Below are 13,422 nucleotides of genomic sequence, written 5' to 3'. Positions count from 1 at the left end.
TCAGTACCAATGGGGACACAAGAACAAATGGATATAAACTGGCCATCAGGAAGTTTAGACTTGAAATTAGATGAAGGTTTCGAACCATCAGAGGAGTGAAGTTCTGGAACAGCCTTCCAAGGGAAGCAGTGGGGGCAAAAGACATACCTGGCTTCAAGACAAAGCTTGATAAGTTTATGGAGGAGACGATATGATGGGATAGCCTAATTTTGGCAATTAATTGATCTTCAACTACTAGCGGTAGATATGCCCAATGGCCTGTGATGGGAAGTTAGATGGGGTGGGATCTGAGTTACTACAGAGAATTATTTCCTGTCTGGCTGGTGAGTCTTGCCCACATGCTCAGGGTTTCGCTGATCACCATATTTGGGGTTGGGAAGGAATTTTCCCCCAGGGCAGATTGGCAGAGGCCCTGGGTTTTTTTCACCTTACTCTGCAGCGTGGGGCAGGGGTCATTTTCTGGAGAATTCTCTGCACCTTGAAGTCTTTAAACCACGATTTAAGGACTTCAATAGCTTAGACATAAGTTAGGGGTTTGTTACAGGAGTTGGTGGGTGAGATTCTGTGGCCTGTGTTGTGCAGGAGGTCAGACTAGACTACCATAATGGTCCCTTCTGATCTTAAAAAGTCTATGATTCTAGGATTCTGTGAACATAGCTCAAGTAGAGGAGGGTCACTAGGGGATGAGATGAGATCTGAGGAAGCGTTGTTCTAAGTCGGCCATAAAAATGTTGGCATATTGTGGGTATTGACACCGCCTCATCAGCTATTGGGAGTGGACCACATCCACCCTGACTGGATTGACCTTGTCAACGCTGGTTCTCCACTTGTAAGGTAAAAAAGAAAAAGGAGTACTTGTGGCACCTTAGAGACTAACCAATTTATTTGAGCATAAGCTTTCGTGAGCTACAGCTCACTTCATCGGATGCATTCGATGGAAAATACAGTGGAGAGATTTATATACACACACAGAGAACATGAAACAATGGGTTTTATCACACACACTGTAAGGAGAGTGATCACTTAAGATGAGCTATTACCAGCAGGAAGGAGCGGGGAAGGAGGAAAACCTTTTGTGGTGATGATCAAGGTGGGCCATTTCCAGCAGTTAACAAGAACGTCTGAGGAACAGTGGGGGGTGGGGTGGGGGGAGAAATAACACGGGGAAATAGTTCGTTGGAGTCTGTTTTGAACTATTTCCCCATGTTATTTCTCCCCCCACTGTTCCTCAGACTTTGTTGTTAACTGCTGGAAATGGCCCACCTTGATCATCACCACAAAAGGTTTTCCTCCTTCCCTCCTCCTTCCTGCTGGTAATAGCTCATCTTAAGTGATCACTCTCCTTACAGTGTGTGTGATAAAACCCATTGTTCCATGTTCTCTGTGTGTGTATATAAATCTCCCCACTGTATTTTCCACCGAATGCATCCGATGAAGAGAGCTGTAGCTCACGAAAGCTTATGCTCAAATAAATGTGTTAGTCTCTAAGGTGCCACAAGTACTCCTTTTCTTTTTTGTGAATACAGACTAACACAGCTGCTACTCTGAAACCTGACACTTGTAAGGTAACTCCCTTCTCTTCATGTGCCAGTATATTTATGCGTGTATCTGTAATTTTCACTCCATGCATCTGAAGAAGTGGGTTTTTTAACCTACGAAAGCTTATGCCCAAATAAATCGATTAGTCTTTAAGGTGCCACTGGACTCATTGTTTTTATGGAAACACTGATCAGCTGTTCTCTGCTCTATGTGAAATGAGATGTAGATCTCAATACTTCTTACTGAACAGGATCAACAAAAAACATGTAATTGAAAAGGCACTTTTAATAGCAGCTGCAATAAAAGTGGGAGGAGAACAAGAGCAGAGGTATGCCGAGAAGCCTGCAGGGCTGCTGCACATGCTGTACTTGCCCTGGGAAAAGACATTTTTCAGAAGAAAAACATACAGCAAATTCAAACTGAATCATTATCAAATATGTGGGATATCTGTGTTCTCCAGGGCCACCATTTTTACAGATGACCCTCTGAATGGGATCCTTGAAGTTGCTGATGAAATTAGTCTTGGCTCTAATAATAGCACGAGTACGAGTGTGTGTCCCTAATAGTAGCAGGGGTGGCGGGGGGGGGGGGGGAGAGAGAGAGAGAGAGAGTGTGTGTTCGTTCATTCTGGGCTCTTTTCTGTTTTAACTGTTTCTTGTATAGGAAGAAGAGATTCAAGTCAAATTCATTCTAAATAAGTTTTTCCTAAAAAGACCAAGAAGTTACTAAAAATAACTGAGAGAACAACTGAAGTATGAAAGATGAATGGAAGAGACTCTACAAAAAGCTACTTCACGTATTATTTAAGAGAATACATTTATTTTCTTACACTCCAACAATCTCAAACCCATGTGTGTCCCTACCCCAAGATACCCTTCAGGGTTTGGTCTTTCTGGTAAGATTACTAACAACCTATCATTTGTGATGGTACCAGGAAGAACAGAAGCTGCCAACTAGTTCCACAGGCTTGACTTTGCTTATAAATATTCTTTATATATAAAGGACATTATTTGAGCATTTTGCCAACTTTAATATTACCCAAAGTGGTCTTAGAGACTCGTATTTCATAGCTATACTTCAGAGCTAGCATGTGCTCATATACTGGCAAATTTCCAATTTTGAAAAGCAAAGAACAACAAAATCCACTACAAAGGAGTGTTGGCATTTGTCACCACCATCTAGGGTCCAATCCCTGATGCCTGTGATCTCCAATTACCTGCAAGAGTTAGCCATATTATGGTAAAATATTATATAGTTAGAGCTATAGTTTGGCCAACTCACTTTTTAATGAGGGTCATGGGATGTCATGTTTGAAAAGCAAAAGTAACTATAGATATGTTTTAAACATGGTATCTGGTTCCATTTGTAGTGCTGTGATAACAGTTTTGAACATAGGAGATACCATAAAGGACCCAAACCAACCTTTGTAAATATAACTTGGGTCTCCACCTTTAAATACTTTTTCAAAGTGTGGCCTAAGCACATGCCTAAAAGTTTAAGTATGCAAACTGTCCCAATGAAGTACCTTTCTGAATTGGGGCCTTAAAGAAGTTTTTAACCTGAGAGTAGGGGCAAGCAATCATTGTTTCTTATGGGACTCAAGCTCTCACTGAAGGTCTGTTGGTTTGGTCCTTTGTGTTGCTGTCATGTCATCACTGAGCTCTTGCTTTCTATCAGCTTCCTAGGCAGCCCATGGGTCTAGTTGGGGGATGGATGAGATTTTAGCTCTCCATAGTACTACTTACTGTGCTTATAAAAACCAAACTCCAAAAAATTAATGTAACACCATAAAAATTGCTCTTCATGCAGAAAGTTACTGAAGCATCAATGACAAAAACTTCAAAACAAACATCATGCCAGTTTATTTTTTCCTGGCCTTTCCACTTTTCATTTCAGCCATATCGCTGCACACATACAGACTTATCAATCAAAAAATTGACCATACAATGCATCCTTCTTTAGGAAACTAAATAGGTAAGTAAGTAGAGTTAATTTATTCATGCCTGAATACTGGTGATATAATAGCAGAATTTTTGGAAGCTGTCTCAATCTATTGCTAACTTTGCACACTAAACAGCAACACGATCTGTCGCACACCATCTACCCATCTCCTTGTGGGTCCTCCCCTACTACCTATGACCCGCCACCAATCTTTCCATGATAATTTGCTCAAAGTTATTTCCATCTCAAAGCATGGATGTGACCAAAGTACATATGTTTGTGCCTGTTGATTTCTGAAAACAGAGTCCACTTCTCTCCAATAATATTTCTAAGATAAGCTTTATCTCCTAGTTGGAAAAGAAGGTGCAGAAGATGCCAGCACCACATCTCAAAGGCTTTGATTTTCTTCTTGTCAGTAGCATTAATTTCCTAGGAGTCACATCCATAAGTCATTATGGAAAAAATTATGCTTTTTAAATCAGTCAAACCTTCATACATTTTGAGATGCCACAGTTTTTCCACCCTTTTGTAAGGGAGGCCATGGCTGAGCAAGACATCCCAAGTCTTCTTCCAACTTCTTTGGAGTAGCCTCTTTGGTTGGATGTGTATGATCCCAGATAACTAAGTTCACCTACTGCATCTACAGCTTAACTGTTAATCGTGATGTCTGCTTGCATCCTGTTGTTACTGATTGTGTCAACGTAAAATGCATTTCATTTTTGCCACACAATCAGGAATAATCCACATTCCTCACTAACAGTTTTTAGAGACTCCAGCATTTGTTGAATGGTATTGATGGTTGCAGTAAAGAGTGTCATACCATCAGCACATCTGAGATGGGTGGACACTTCTTAACCAATGGAAATCCCAGCTCCTTCCACTTTATCCACATCTTCCAGGGCTTGTATCTTAATAAATTTTGCATACATGTTGAAAAGACTTGGGGCAGAATGCACACTTGTGTCACACCCAATGAAAAACCGCTCACCATCACTCAATTCTGTTTGCACTGTGGTCTGTTGTTGACAGTAGAGACTGAACTCTGCATGTTTACTAGTATCCTCCACAGATGGTCATGTCAAACACTTGGAAGTAGTCAATGAAACAATCAGCAGGTGATTATACTTGTGGTGGTGATAGTTCTACTTCATTCAATCCTGAATTATGTAGAGTGGCACTTTATTTGCATTCAGTATCAGGAAACTGGTAGAATAAATTGCTGCACTCTAATATAACCCATTTGTTTGGCAATGGCAAAAATATTCCCTTTGTCCAGTGGTCCAGCCAACGTCTAGTCATCCATATGTCACTGCAAATTTTCCACAAGATCAATACCAAAGTCACCAATCACTTTTAGTAATCCTGCTGGTACTTTATGTACCCCTGGTGCTTTCCCAGGCTTCATTTTCATAATAACATGCCCCATTTCCTCTTACAGAGTTGATGGCTCTGGCTCTGTACTCCTGTATCATAAGTGGCTCTGATGAGGCATGCAGATTGGCACAATAATCTCTATCTGCATTTGATATCACCTTCAGTAAGAACTCTGCCTTCATGGTCTTTTATTATGCTTGGTTGCAGGGAAAACTTTTTTAGTAAAAAGTCTGACCACTGTGAACGTACCTTCTGTATTATTACTCTCTGTAATTTTCAAGTTCCTTGAATTTTGCCCTGATGCATTCACTCGTCTAGTCTGCTTTTGAATCTGTCTGCTCAATACCTTGTATTCTCTCCTACATTCTTTAGTCTCCAAGCCACTCTTTCACTCTGTATTGTTTCTTTGACAACTCAAAACACCTTCTCTGTTAACCATGGTACAGTCCAACCCTGACTTTTCAAAATGTGCGCTTTGGTAGCTTTAAGCATGATAGCTTTCATTTAATTCCAAAGTTCATTCACATTGTTCTCCTCTTTCACTTATGACAATGACTCAATTTTGATCCGTAAAGAAGTCATGTAGTTTTTGGTGATTTTGGACAGGTCCAGATGTTGGGGACCTGCTGAATATCTTATCTTTTTAAATTGTAATTTTAGGGCTTCAGGATAATAGTTGATAACCTAACCTGCAGTCTGTACTTGGACAAGTATTTATCCATTGCGCACGCGCGCGCACACACACACACACACACACACACACAAACACACACAATCTCCAGCATCCCTATATCATTACATAGTCCATTTGGTTATTGGTCATGCTGTCAGATGACCTCCATGCAAATATATATCTAAGATGTTGGGCAAGATTGTGTTTGTAATGACCAGATGATTAGAACTGCAGAATTCAACTAAACACCTTTTTCTCTCATTTTGTAAATCCAGACCATTGTTTCCCATTACTTATGAGCGCTTGCCGCTCCAACTTTAAGGTTCAGGTCTCCAAATACAAGGATGATGTCTTTGCTTGGTGTTTTAATGAGTCTCTCTTCAAACTGTTCATAGAACTCAACTGTGGTGGCGTGAGCTGCTTTCACAGGGGCATAAACCTGTATGATCTACTTATTAATTAGGTTTACTTGAAGGTGAATTGTAATGATTCTATCTCTGATTGGATTATATCCAAGCACACACTTTGATCTTTTGTTGGATAAGTTACACGCAACCCCATTTTTTCCTCATGGTCTTGGATTCTGAGTAGTACACAACATACCCATCCATTTCCATGAAACAAATTCTACCATTCCATTACAGCTTTCAAATTCCACATACATTGATCTTACATATTTCCAATTCATTGGTCACAAGGACAACCTTCACTTCACACAGACTCCTCACATTCCATGTTCTTACTGTGATGATTCATTTATGAAGGTTCAGATCATTCTTTTCCTTGGTGCAATTATCAGGCACCGTACTCCTCAAAGGATTTGGTGCAGCACCATTATAACTGCAACCACCTTTCTTACTGGCTGGAACTTCCTCCCCCGTATAATCTGTTATGCCTTCAGGTCTGTGGGGTGGGGTGGTTTCACCGTCCAGCGCCACACGTGGATCATGTTACCTTTATTCTTCCATGATAGTTCTCATAGGAAAAAAATAGAGAGAGTGGTTTCCGGTTGTCTTTCCACCAGTTTGTGGTTGCCATTGGTTAAACTGTGGTTTAACTCTTCCACCTTTCAATAACATTTCCTCCATCTGGGGTGCCACTATCCTCCTAAAGTGCTCATTCATCCAAAGCCGTTGGCACTTCCTGAAGCTGTCAATCACAGGTGGCATCATCTACTACTATTATAGTAGCAGGCTACTGTACAACCGACCTGAAGGAACCTAAATATATAAGATAATATCCTCAGCATAGATAACAACTGCTTATATATAGAGTCCACATCTCAAGAGCTTCCTTTCCTTACCTGATACAATTCACCAGCTTGGCGCACATAACCAGCTACCTCTTTGTCAAGGGGATGGATCCTCCATACAAGTCTTTCAGCATTTTTGTATTCTTCCACTTTGCTCCATGGCACAGTACACAGAAAGCGTTCCGTCAGTGGAGCTGCTACTATGATATCAAGCTGCCCATTGTATAACAGAACCTGGAAGAAGACAAAGCAGTCGATATTAAAGAAACCGTAAAGCTCAGTTAAACAAAATTTAGCTACGCAGTACTTTAGATTCAGCACATTAAGTCCTGGCCTCATGAACCTCTGGAGTAGTCTAAAATTTAAAAGACACAAACATGACTTAAAGCCATTTTTGCCTCCCACAACTGGCCTCTGCATGTGTTTTCTGGGCTGTGCAGAATTTCAGCCAGGTTCTCTCTCTTTCTCCAGGAGGAGATCGACCACCACCACCAACATTGCAGTACCCATACTATGCCCAAACTGGTGTCAAGAAGACCTGAGAAATCCAGATATTGCAAGATTTGTTTTCGCACAATTGTCTCAATATCTTCCAAAAGTCAATCAAAATTGAAGGCTCTCTGCTCCTTAAAAAGGCATATTGATAGCATGTTATTTGACTATGAATAGTTATATCTGCGATATGTGCATTTTTATTGCTGATAGCCAATGTAAAAGCTCAATCTATGATTGAAGTTTAGAAAAGTAGATAGTCCAAGGCAGCCAGGGATTTAGCATTCTCAAAACTGTACTTGAATCAGGACTTTAATAAAAATCCTACCAGCCATTATAACTCACTTCTGTGGAAGCAACAGAGTGGTAACAGTGATTAAGAATTACCACATCAGACATTTCTGTGGTGCACTTTAACACCGCTATTCAGGCAAAAAGGTATAATTTTCACAAGAATAGCAAAAATGTATGGTATAAATATAGTGGTATATAAATAAAATCAGGATGAGAAGTTAGTTAAAATGTATGTTTAGGCTAAGATTTAGTGTTTCCTTAAAAATACTGCTTACATAAAAAGTTTGACGTATTAATAAATGCCATTAACCCTTTAACATTGGGCCTAAGCATATGCTGAAAGTGGATCATGATGGGAGCACTACTAACCACAAAGCAACAAACTACACATAGATAGGTATTCAAACCAGTGGATGTCTTCTGACTCTCTCTGATGGGGCAAAGTTTTTTTGTGGGGGAGGATGACACATGAGACAATATCCCAGGCAAACCTTATGGAATTAGATATTAAATGTAATTAAGTAAGGTTTAATTTATGTGGTCCATTGTATTGAAATGCAAATGTTTTTGTACCATTGTGGGACTTCTTTAGGAGGAGGAAGGATTAATGCAATCTCCAGGAGATAATGTGAACTTCAAAAGACTATGATGAACAATGTTTGATCTTTTGGGAAAATACGTAAAGTGGAATTCCTAGGAAGTAAGGGGTAGAATTGGATTGCAAACCCCCAAATACAAACAACTTTTGAAGCTTTGCCCTGAGGTGGGGGACCATTTGTCTGCTGTTCACTGGTTAACAGAGGACAGTTCAATGACCAAATCTGGATTCTCCTGGGACCAACAGACTAGAAAGGACTTTTGAATAAATACCCTGAGTTTAAGATGACTCAGGGCCTTCTTCCTGATCCAGCAAATGGACAGAACCTTTGGTCCATGGAGGGCCCAAATCTTAAAGGAAAGGTTGGAAGCTCTTGGCCTACTGAAGCCCCATAGGACTGTGTGCTAGTTCTAAGCTGAGGCTGTTATGAACTTGTGACCATAGAAGAGACCTTCTTTGTGGGGTCTGAAGGACTAACCAACTTCCAGAGCCAATGTCAGAATTGCAGTGACCTCTAGTAAGCTTTTGAGCATTTATGTAGGCTTTTTAAATTGTTTTTAATATGTTTTCTCTACAACGCTTTTACCCTAAAAATAAATAAGCTTGCACAGAAAGAGCTGTGTGGTAACTTATAATTGTTACAATTATTCTGTTATTACTCTCTGAAGAGAAGGCAAGAGAAGCCTGCTTCAACAGTTTGTCTTTTGTTGGCAATAATATAGTAAAGGCAGGGAACTGTTCAGCCTGGAGATAGCCGTGTCAGAAGGGAGAGAGATTAGTGTCTCCATTAAAGAAAGGTGATGGCCAAGGGAGCTGGAAGCCTGGGAATAGGTGCCCTTGCCGTACCATACAGGGGAATTAAGGTACAGTTGCTCTGAACTGTGACAGAGGAGTTCCAGGCTTTTTACTTTACCACTTGCAAGAGTAAAGAAAATTGGTTGAATCCTCAAATTAAGTGTGCATATTACTTTAGGAACAAGAGGGGAAAAGTGTATTATCTGCATGTTAAAAAAAAAAAGTTTCCTCACTCCAGAGTAAGGTTTCTTTATAAATCCCACATTTAAGTAGTATTTACATTTTGTATCAATCAGGATGTAACAGCAGTCTGGTAGTGTTCAAACTAACAAAGACCTTTGTATGTCGAGAATATGAACACATTTCCTGTGTGCTATTTATTCCTTGTTACCAAAAATCCTGGTGAAGTTAAAAGCTTTTTCTATAAGGCTCATCCAAACTAGTTCAATAAAATAACTGCATTGTTTATATAAAGGAGCTTTGCCTCAAAGACCTTGATTCCTCATGGCCACTGAAAAATCTTCTGCAGCTGTTATATTCAACAGTATGGGAACAATTATATCTGTGTTGTGCTCCCGACTATAGGCTAGAATACAGAACAGCATTATCAATCAGGATCTAACAGCAGTCAAGATTATACAGACAAGATTATGCTTTAAATAACTCTGGTAAATCTTCTATAAAATATGCTTTATGGAATTTCTAACACAGAAGTTACATACGGTCTAAACTAGCATTAACTTGTCCCATCGCTTGTTACTGACAAATCTACTTCTAGGAGAGAAAGTTTATATAGCTATATCTACATTAAAAAAGCAGCAAAATGAACTTTTGTAGTACAAATACCAAGTCTTTAGATGGACTACAAATCATTACTTAAAATGGCATTTCTCAATGATTCTTCTAGTCGAGTTACTCTATATTAAAAAAAAAAAACTTGTGAGAAAGGGAAGATTAATTGCTACTTTTATGTGTAGTTCCTAATATAGTAAGATTGCTTATGATTTTTTTCTAAGAGAAACACAATCTCTTTCTAATGTTATGGTGGAAACCAGAATAAAGAGAAATACAAGGGATGCTGAGGCAAAACCACAGAGGAGAAAAACTTTTCTCTATCACAAATGACACTTAATTCAGAGGAGGTCAGCTTGCTTTTTAAATGCTTGCTTTTAAACACAATTTCACTCCTTTAAAAAGTTGTTATTTCTCCTTTTGCTCTTTCCTTATGTTTCTTACCAGTGATTATTAGTTCCGGTATTTGGGCCCGATTACACAAACAGGTACTAGGCTAGATAGTTAGGTGTTGAGCCACAGAAACTCCATCAGCTTCCCAAATGAGAAATTCAGAAGACATTTTAATGGTGGTAGAGATAGGCCATATCCAACACTATGGCTTGGCCCCATCTCAGCCATACAATTTTCCTGCATCGCTAGCTGTTTAGGGCATACAGCGTCTAGTGGGGATGTCAGCTTGACTCTAACGGACTCAACATTCTCTACAAAGTCCTCCATGTGAAAGTCAGCTCTGAGGCAGACTGGCAAGAAGTCAGCACAGTCTTCCACAGTTTACAGAAAAAGTCTGATTGAAGACATGTTCAGATTGCACTCTGACTGATGCCAGGTACTTAAATACATCTAGGTGTTTGGCTAGCTGAAGCAAGTGAGATTTATTCCAGACTTTTGCAGTAGAAACTTACTCTGTGGCCACAGAATCAAGGAAGAAATGGCTGATCAGAGGCCTGTGATCCTCTCTTTAGAGGAAGAGAAAACTGTTTGGATCTCCTCACAAGTTTTCCCCAAAGTTGTTCCATTGGTGGTTGTAGTAAAGAGGAAATGCAGCATTTGTCCTCACCCCAGCAGAAAAGCCAGTGGTTTGGCTCCCAAACTACTAGAGGATCCAGTGTCACAATATTCATATTTTTTCTTAAACCACCAGCTCCTGGAATCATGAGAATCCCAGCATCCATTTAAAAAAGGTCCTAGCTTCATGTTTGCAAAGAAAAGCTTGAAAATGAACTTTAAAGGCTCAGACACACGAGGCAAGTAAAAAGAACAATGAATTTATTTTGTTTTAGAAAGTCTCATGATTTTTAAACCAATCATGATATTTTGAATGCTTGATGGCGTAGACCTTGGGGATCCACAGGAGCATGAGCAGCAGGTATAATAGGAGCCACTGCTGCGGGCCAACCAGGGCCGGTTAGGGCTGCTTGGGCCAGGACTCAGGTCGGCCAGCCAGCTGGGGCTGGCCCAGGACTGAGGCCAGCCCAGGGCTCCTCTGGCAGCGCGGGGTGAGAGGGGGAGGGAAAAGGCATCTCAGGTGGCCTGGGGCTCCTCCAGCTGCAGTGGCCTCAGGGCTCCTGCTGCAGGGGACGGACCTTGTGTGGAAGGGGCAGGGCTGTGGGGCTAGCCTTCCCAAAGGGGGGGTCCACCCGCCACCATGCACAGGAGGCTAGGATGATCAATTAAGGCTATATTAACTTTGTACAGGGCTCTCCATACAGAGTAGGACAGAGATTAGGGGAGAGGAGAGGGCCATTGCAAGTATACATTTTTCACTTACTTTAAAAATGAGGGTGATAGAAAAACTTCACTGAGTCATTTAATTTGGGATAGTAAAACCAAGACTCAGAATTATTTTAATCAGTAAACAAACAAACAGTTTAGGTTGTAAATAATGAAATAAAAATGTCCTTGAGTAAATAAAAACCTGATCCTGGCCCCAACGCTCCATTGCATTAAATGTTTTGCACTCTTGCTCCTGGTGCTAATCAAACTTAAACACAAAGGGCTTGTCTTCACTACTGCCAATATAGCACAGCGTAGACACTGCTTTAAGTTGATATAGGTTATGTTCCTCGGGGGTGGGGGGTTTCCACACTCCTGAGCGATGTAACTTACGTCGACTTAAGCAGTAGTGTAGACAAGCCCTGAAGATCCAGGCATTTGATGTACTTGGGTAAGAGTATCCTCAGGTAATACAGAACTGTCTTAATGGCTACTGGAACTTCCCATGAGGGTTATTGATAGCGAGTTAGCTTGTGCCGGTGATTGGCCAAGTATTCACCAACTCCAGGGCTCAGACCTCCCTTTAGGCACACTGAACACTGTACAGGTGCATGCCAGGAATAGGCCTCTTGCAACTTTTATTTTGTATAGCAGCTTTCATACAAATTGTATCCACGCATACTTGAGAGAAAACGAAACGGAGAACTAATGATCAGAGAGTGAGTGAGTTATAGGCCAGGGAGACAAGATAGAATTTCATTTCAAATCCCAACAGAAAACCTGTCACTGGGGTGGAGTGATACAGTAAAGCCATTTGGGATGGCGGGAGCCTCTGGGGGAGAAGGTAGTAAAGTAGTACCAGTGGCAAGATTGTACGAAGGGACGTTGGTGGATGGTAGGGAGTAAGAGAGATGAGGTTTGTAAGGAAGACTTAAGACAATTGTGGATTGGTTCCTGAAATAAATGGTGGCAATGAGGGTGTGGGGTGAAAAGTAGACTTTTCTTCCCTTCCTGCCCCATCGTGTTAGTTTTACTTTATTGTTGGCCATAGCAAGAGGCAGAAGGAATAAGGTATTCTCCTATATGGGATAGAAATGGGGGCTGTAGGAGAGGTCAAAAACAGAAAGGGAGGGAGACCAAGAACAAACCCAGACAGAGAGGGACACACTCAGATCGAGATCAGAGCAGAGAAAAGAAAGCAAACAAGACTGGGATGGAAAAAAAGGAGTGGCTCAGAATTTAGTAGATAACATCTAACCTAGGCCAGTATCAAATAATCAGCATGTGATTTTGGTAAGTAATTGACCTTTAAATATTCAGGGTAAATAGGACTAATCCCCTGAGATGGGATATTAGATGGATGGGATCTGAGTTACCCAGGAAAGAATTTTCTGTAGTATCTGGCTGGTGAATCTTGCCCATATGCTCAGGGTTTAGCTGATCGCCATATTTGGGGTTGGGAAGGAATTTTCCTCCAGGGCAGATTGGAGAGGCCCTGGAGGTTTTCTGCCTTCCTCTGTAGCATGGGGCACGGGTCACTTGAGGGAGGCTTCTCTGCTCCTTGAAGTCTTTAAACCACAAATTTGAGGACTTCAATAGCTCAGACATGGGTGAGGTTTTTCGTAGGAGTGGGTGGGTGAGATTCTGTGGCTTGCGCTGTGCAGGAGGTCAGACTAGATGATCAGAATGGTCCCTTCTGACCTTAGTATCTATGAATCTATGATTTTACCTTGAATAAAATGAGAGACTAAATTTTAGACTGTAAAATTGCAGAAAATGTAATCTGTACCTTCCAACAATATACAGCCTTATCTTCTTTAAACATATGTAAATGAAGTTTTAAAACTTCTTAACCACTGGAATAAATAGCAGTTTAGTCATCAAAACTGAAAGGCATGATTCTCGTCTCAATTCCAAACATGATTGGCAACAGAAAAACATTAGATTCCCTTCTAA

At 40.7% G+C, this 13,422-nt stretch overlaps 1 protein-coding gene across 3 annotated transcripts in view; it reads right to left on the bottom strand.

Moving 5' to 3' along the window:
* Nucleotides 1-13,422, bottom strand: part of CPVL (carboxypeptidase vitellogenic like) — a 99,683-nt gene that overhangs the window by 18,172 nt on the left and 68,089 nt on the right. For all 3 annotated transcript variants that reach the window (XR_006279345.1, XR_006279344.1, XM_038391485.2), the window contains exon 12: nucleotides 6,831-7,013. Coding sequence is in view for 1 of the 3 variants with exons in the window: in XM_038391485.2 (XP_038247413.1) it covers nucleotides 6,831-7,013 (183 nt within the window). In the remaining 2 variants the exon portion in view is untranslated. The remainder of the gene's footprint in view (nucleotides 1-6,830; nucleotides 7,014-13,422) is intronic.

The sequence above is a fragment of the Dermochelys coriacea genome, chromosome 2, assembly GCF_009764565.3.
Source record: "Dermochelys coriacea isolate rDerCor1 chromosome 2, rDerCor1.pri.v4, whole genome shotgun sequence".
Lineage (NCBI taxonomy): Eukaryota > Metazoa > Chordata > Testudines > Dermochelyidae > Dermochelys > Dermochelys coriacea.
Note: the sequence above shows the minus strand (reverse complement) of the source record. Positions and strands in the feature narration are given on the sequence as shown.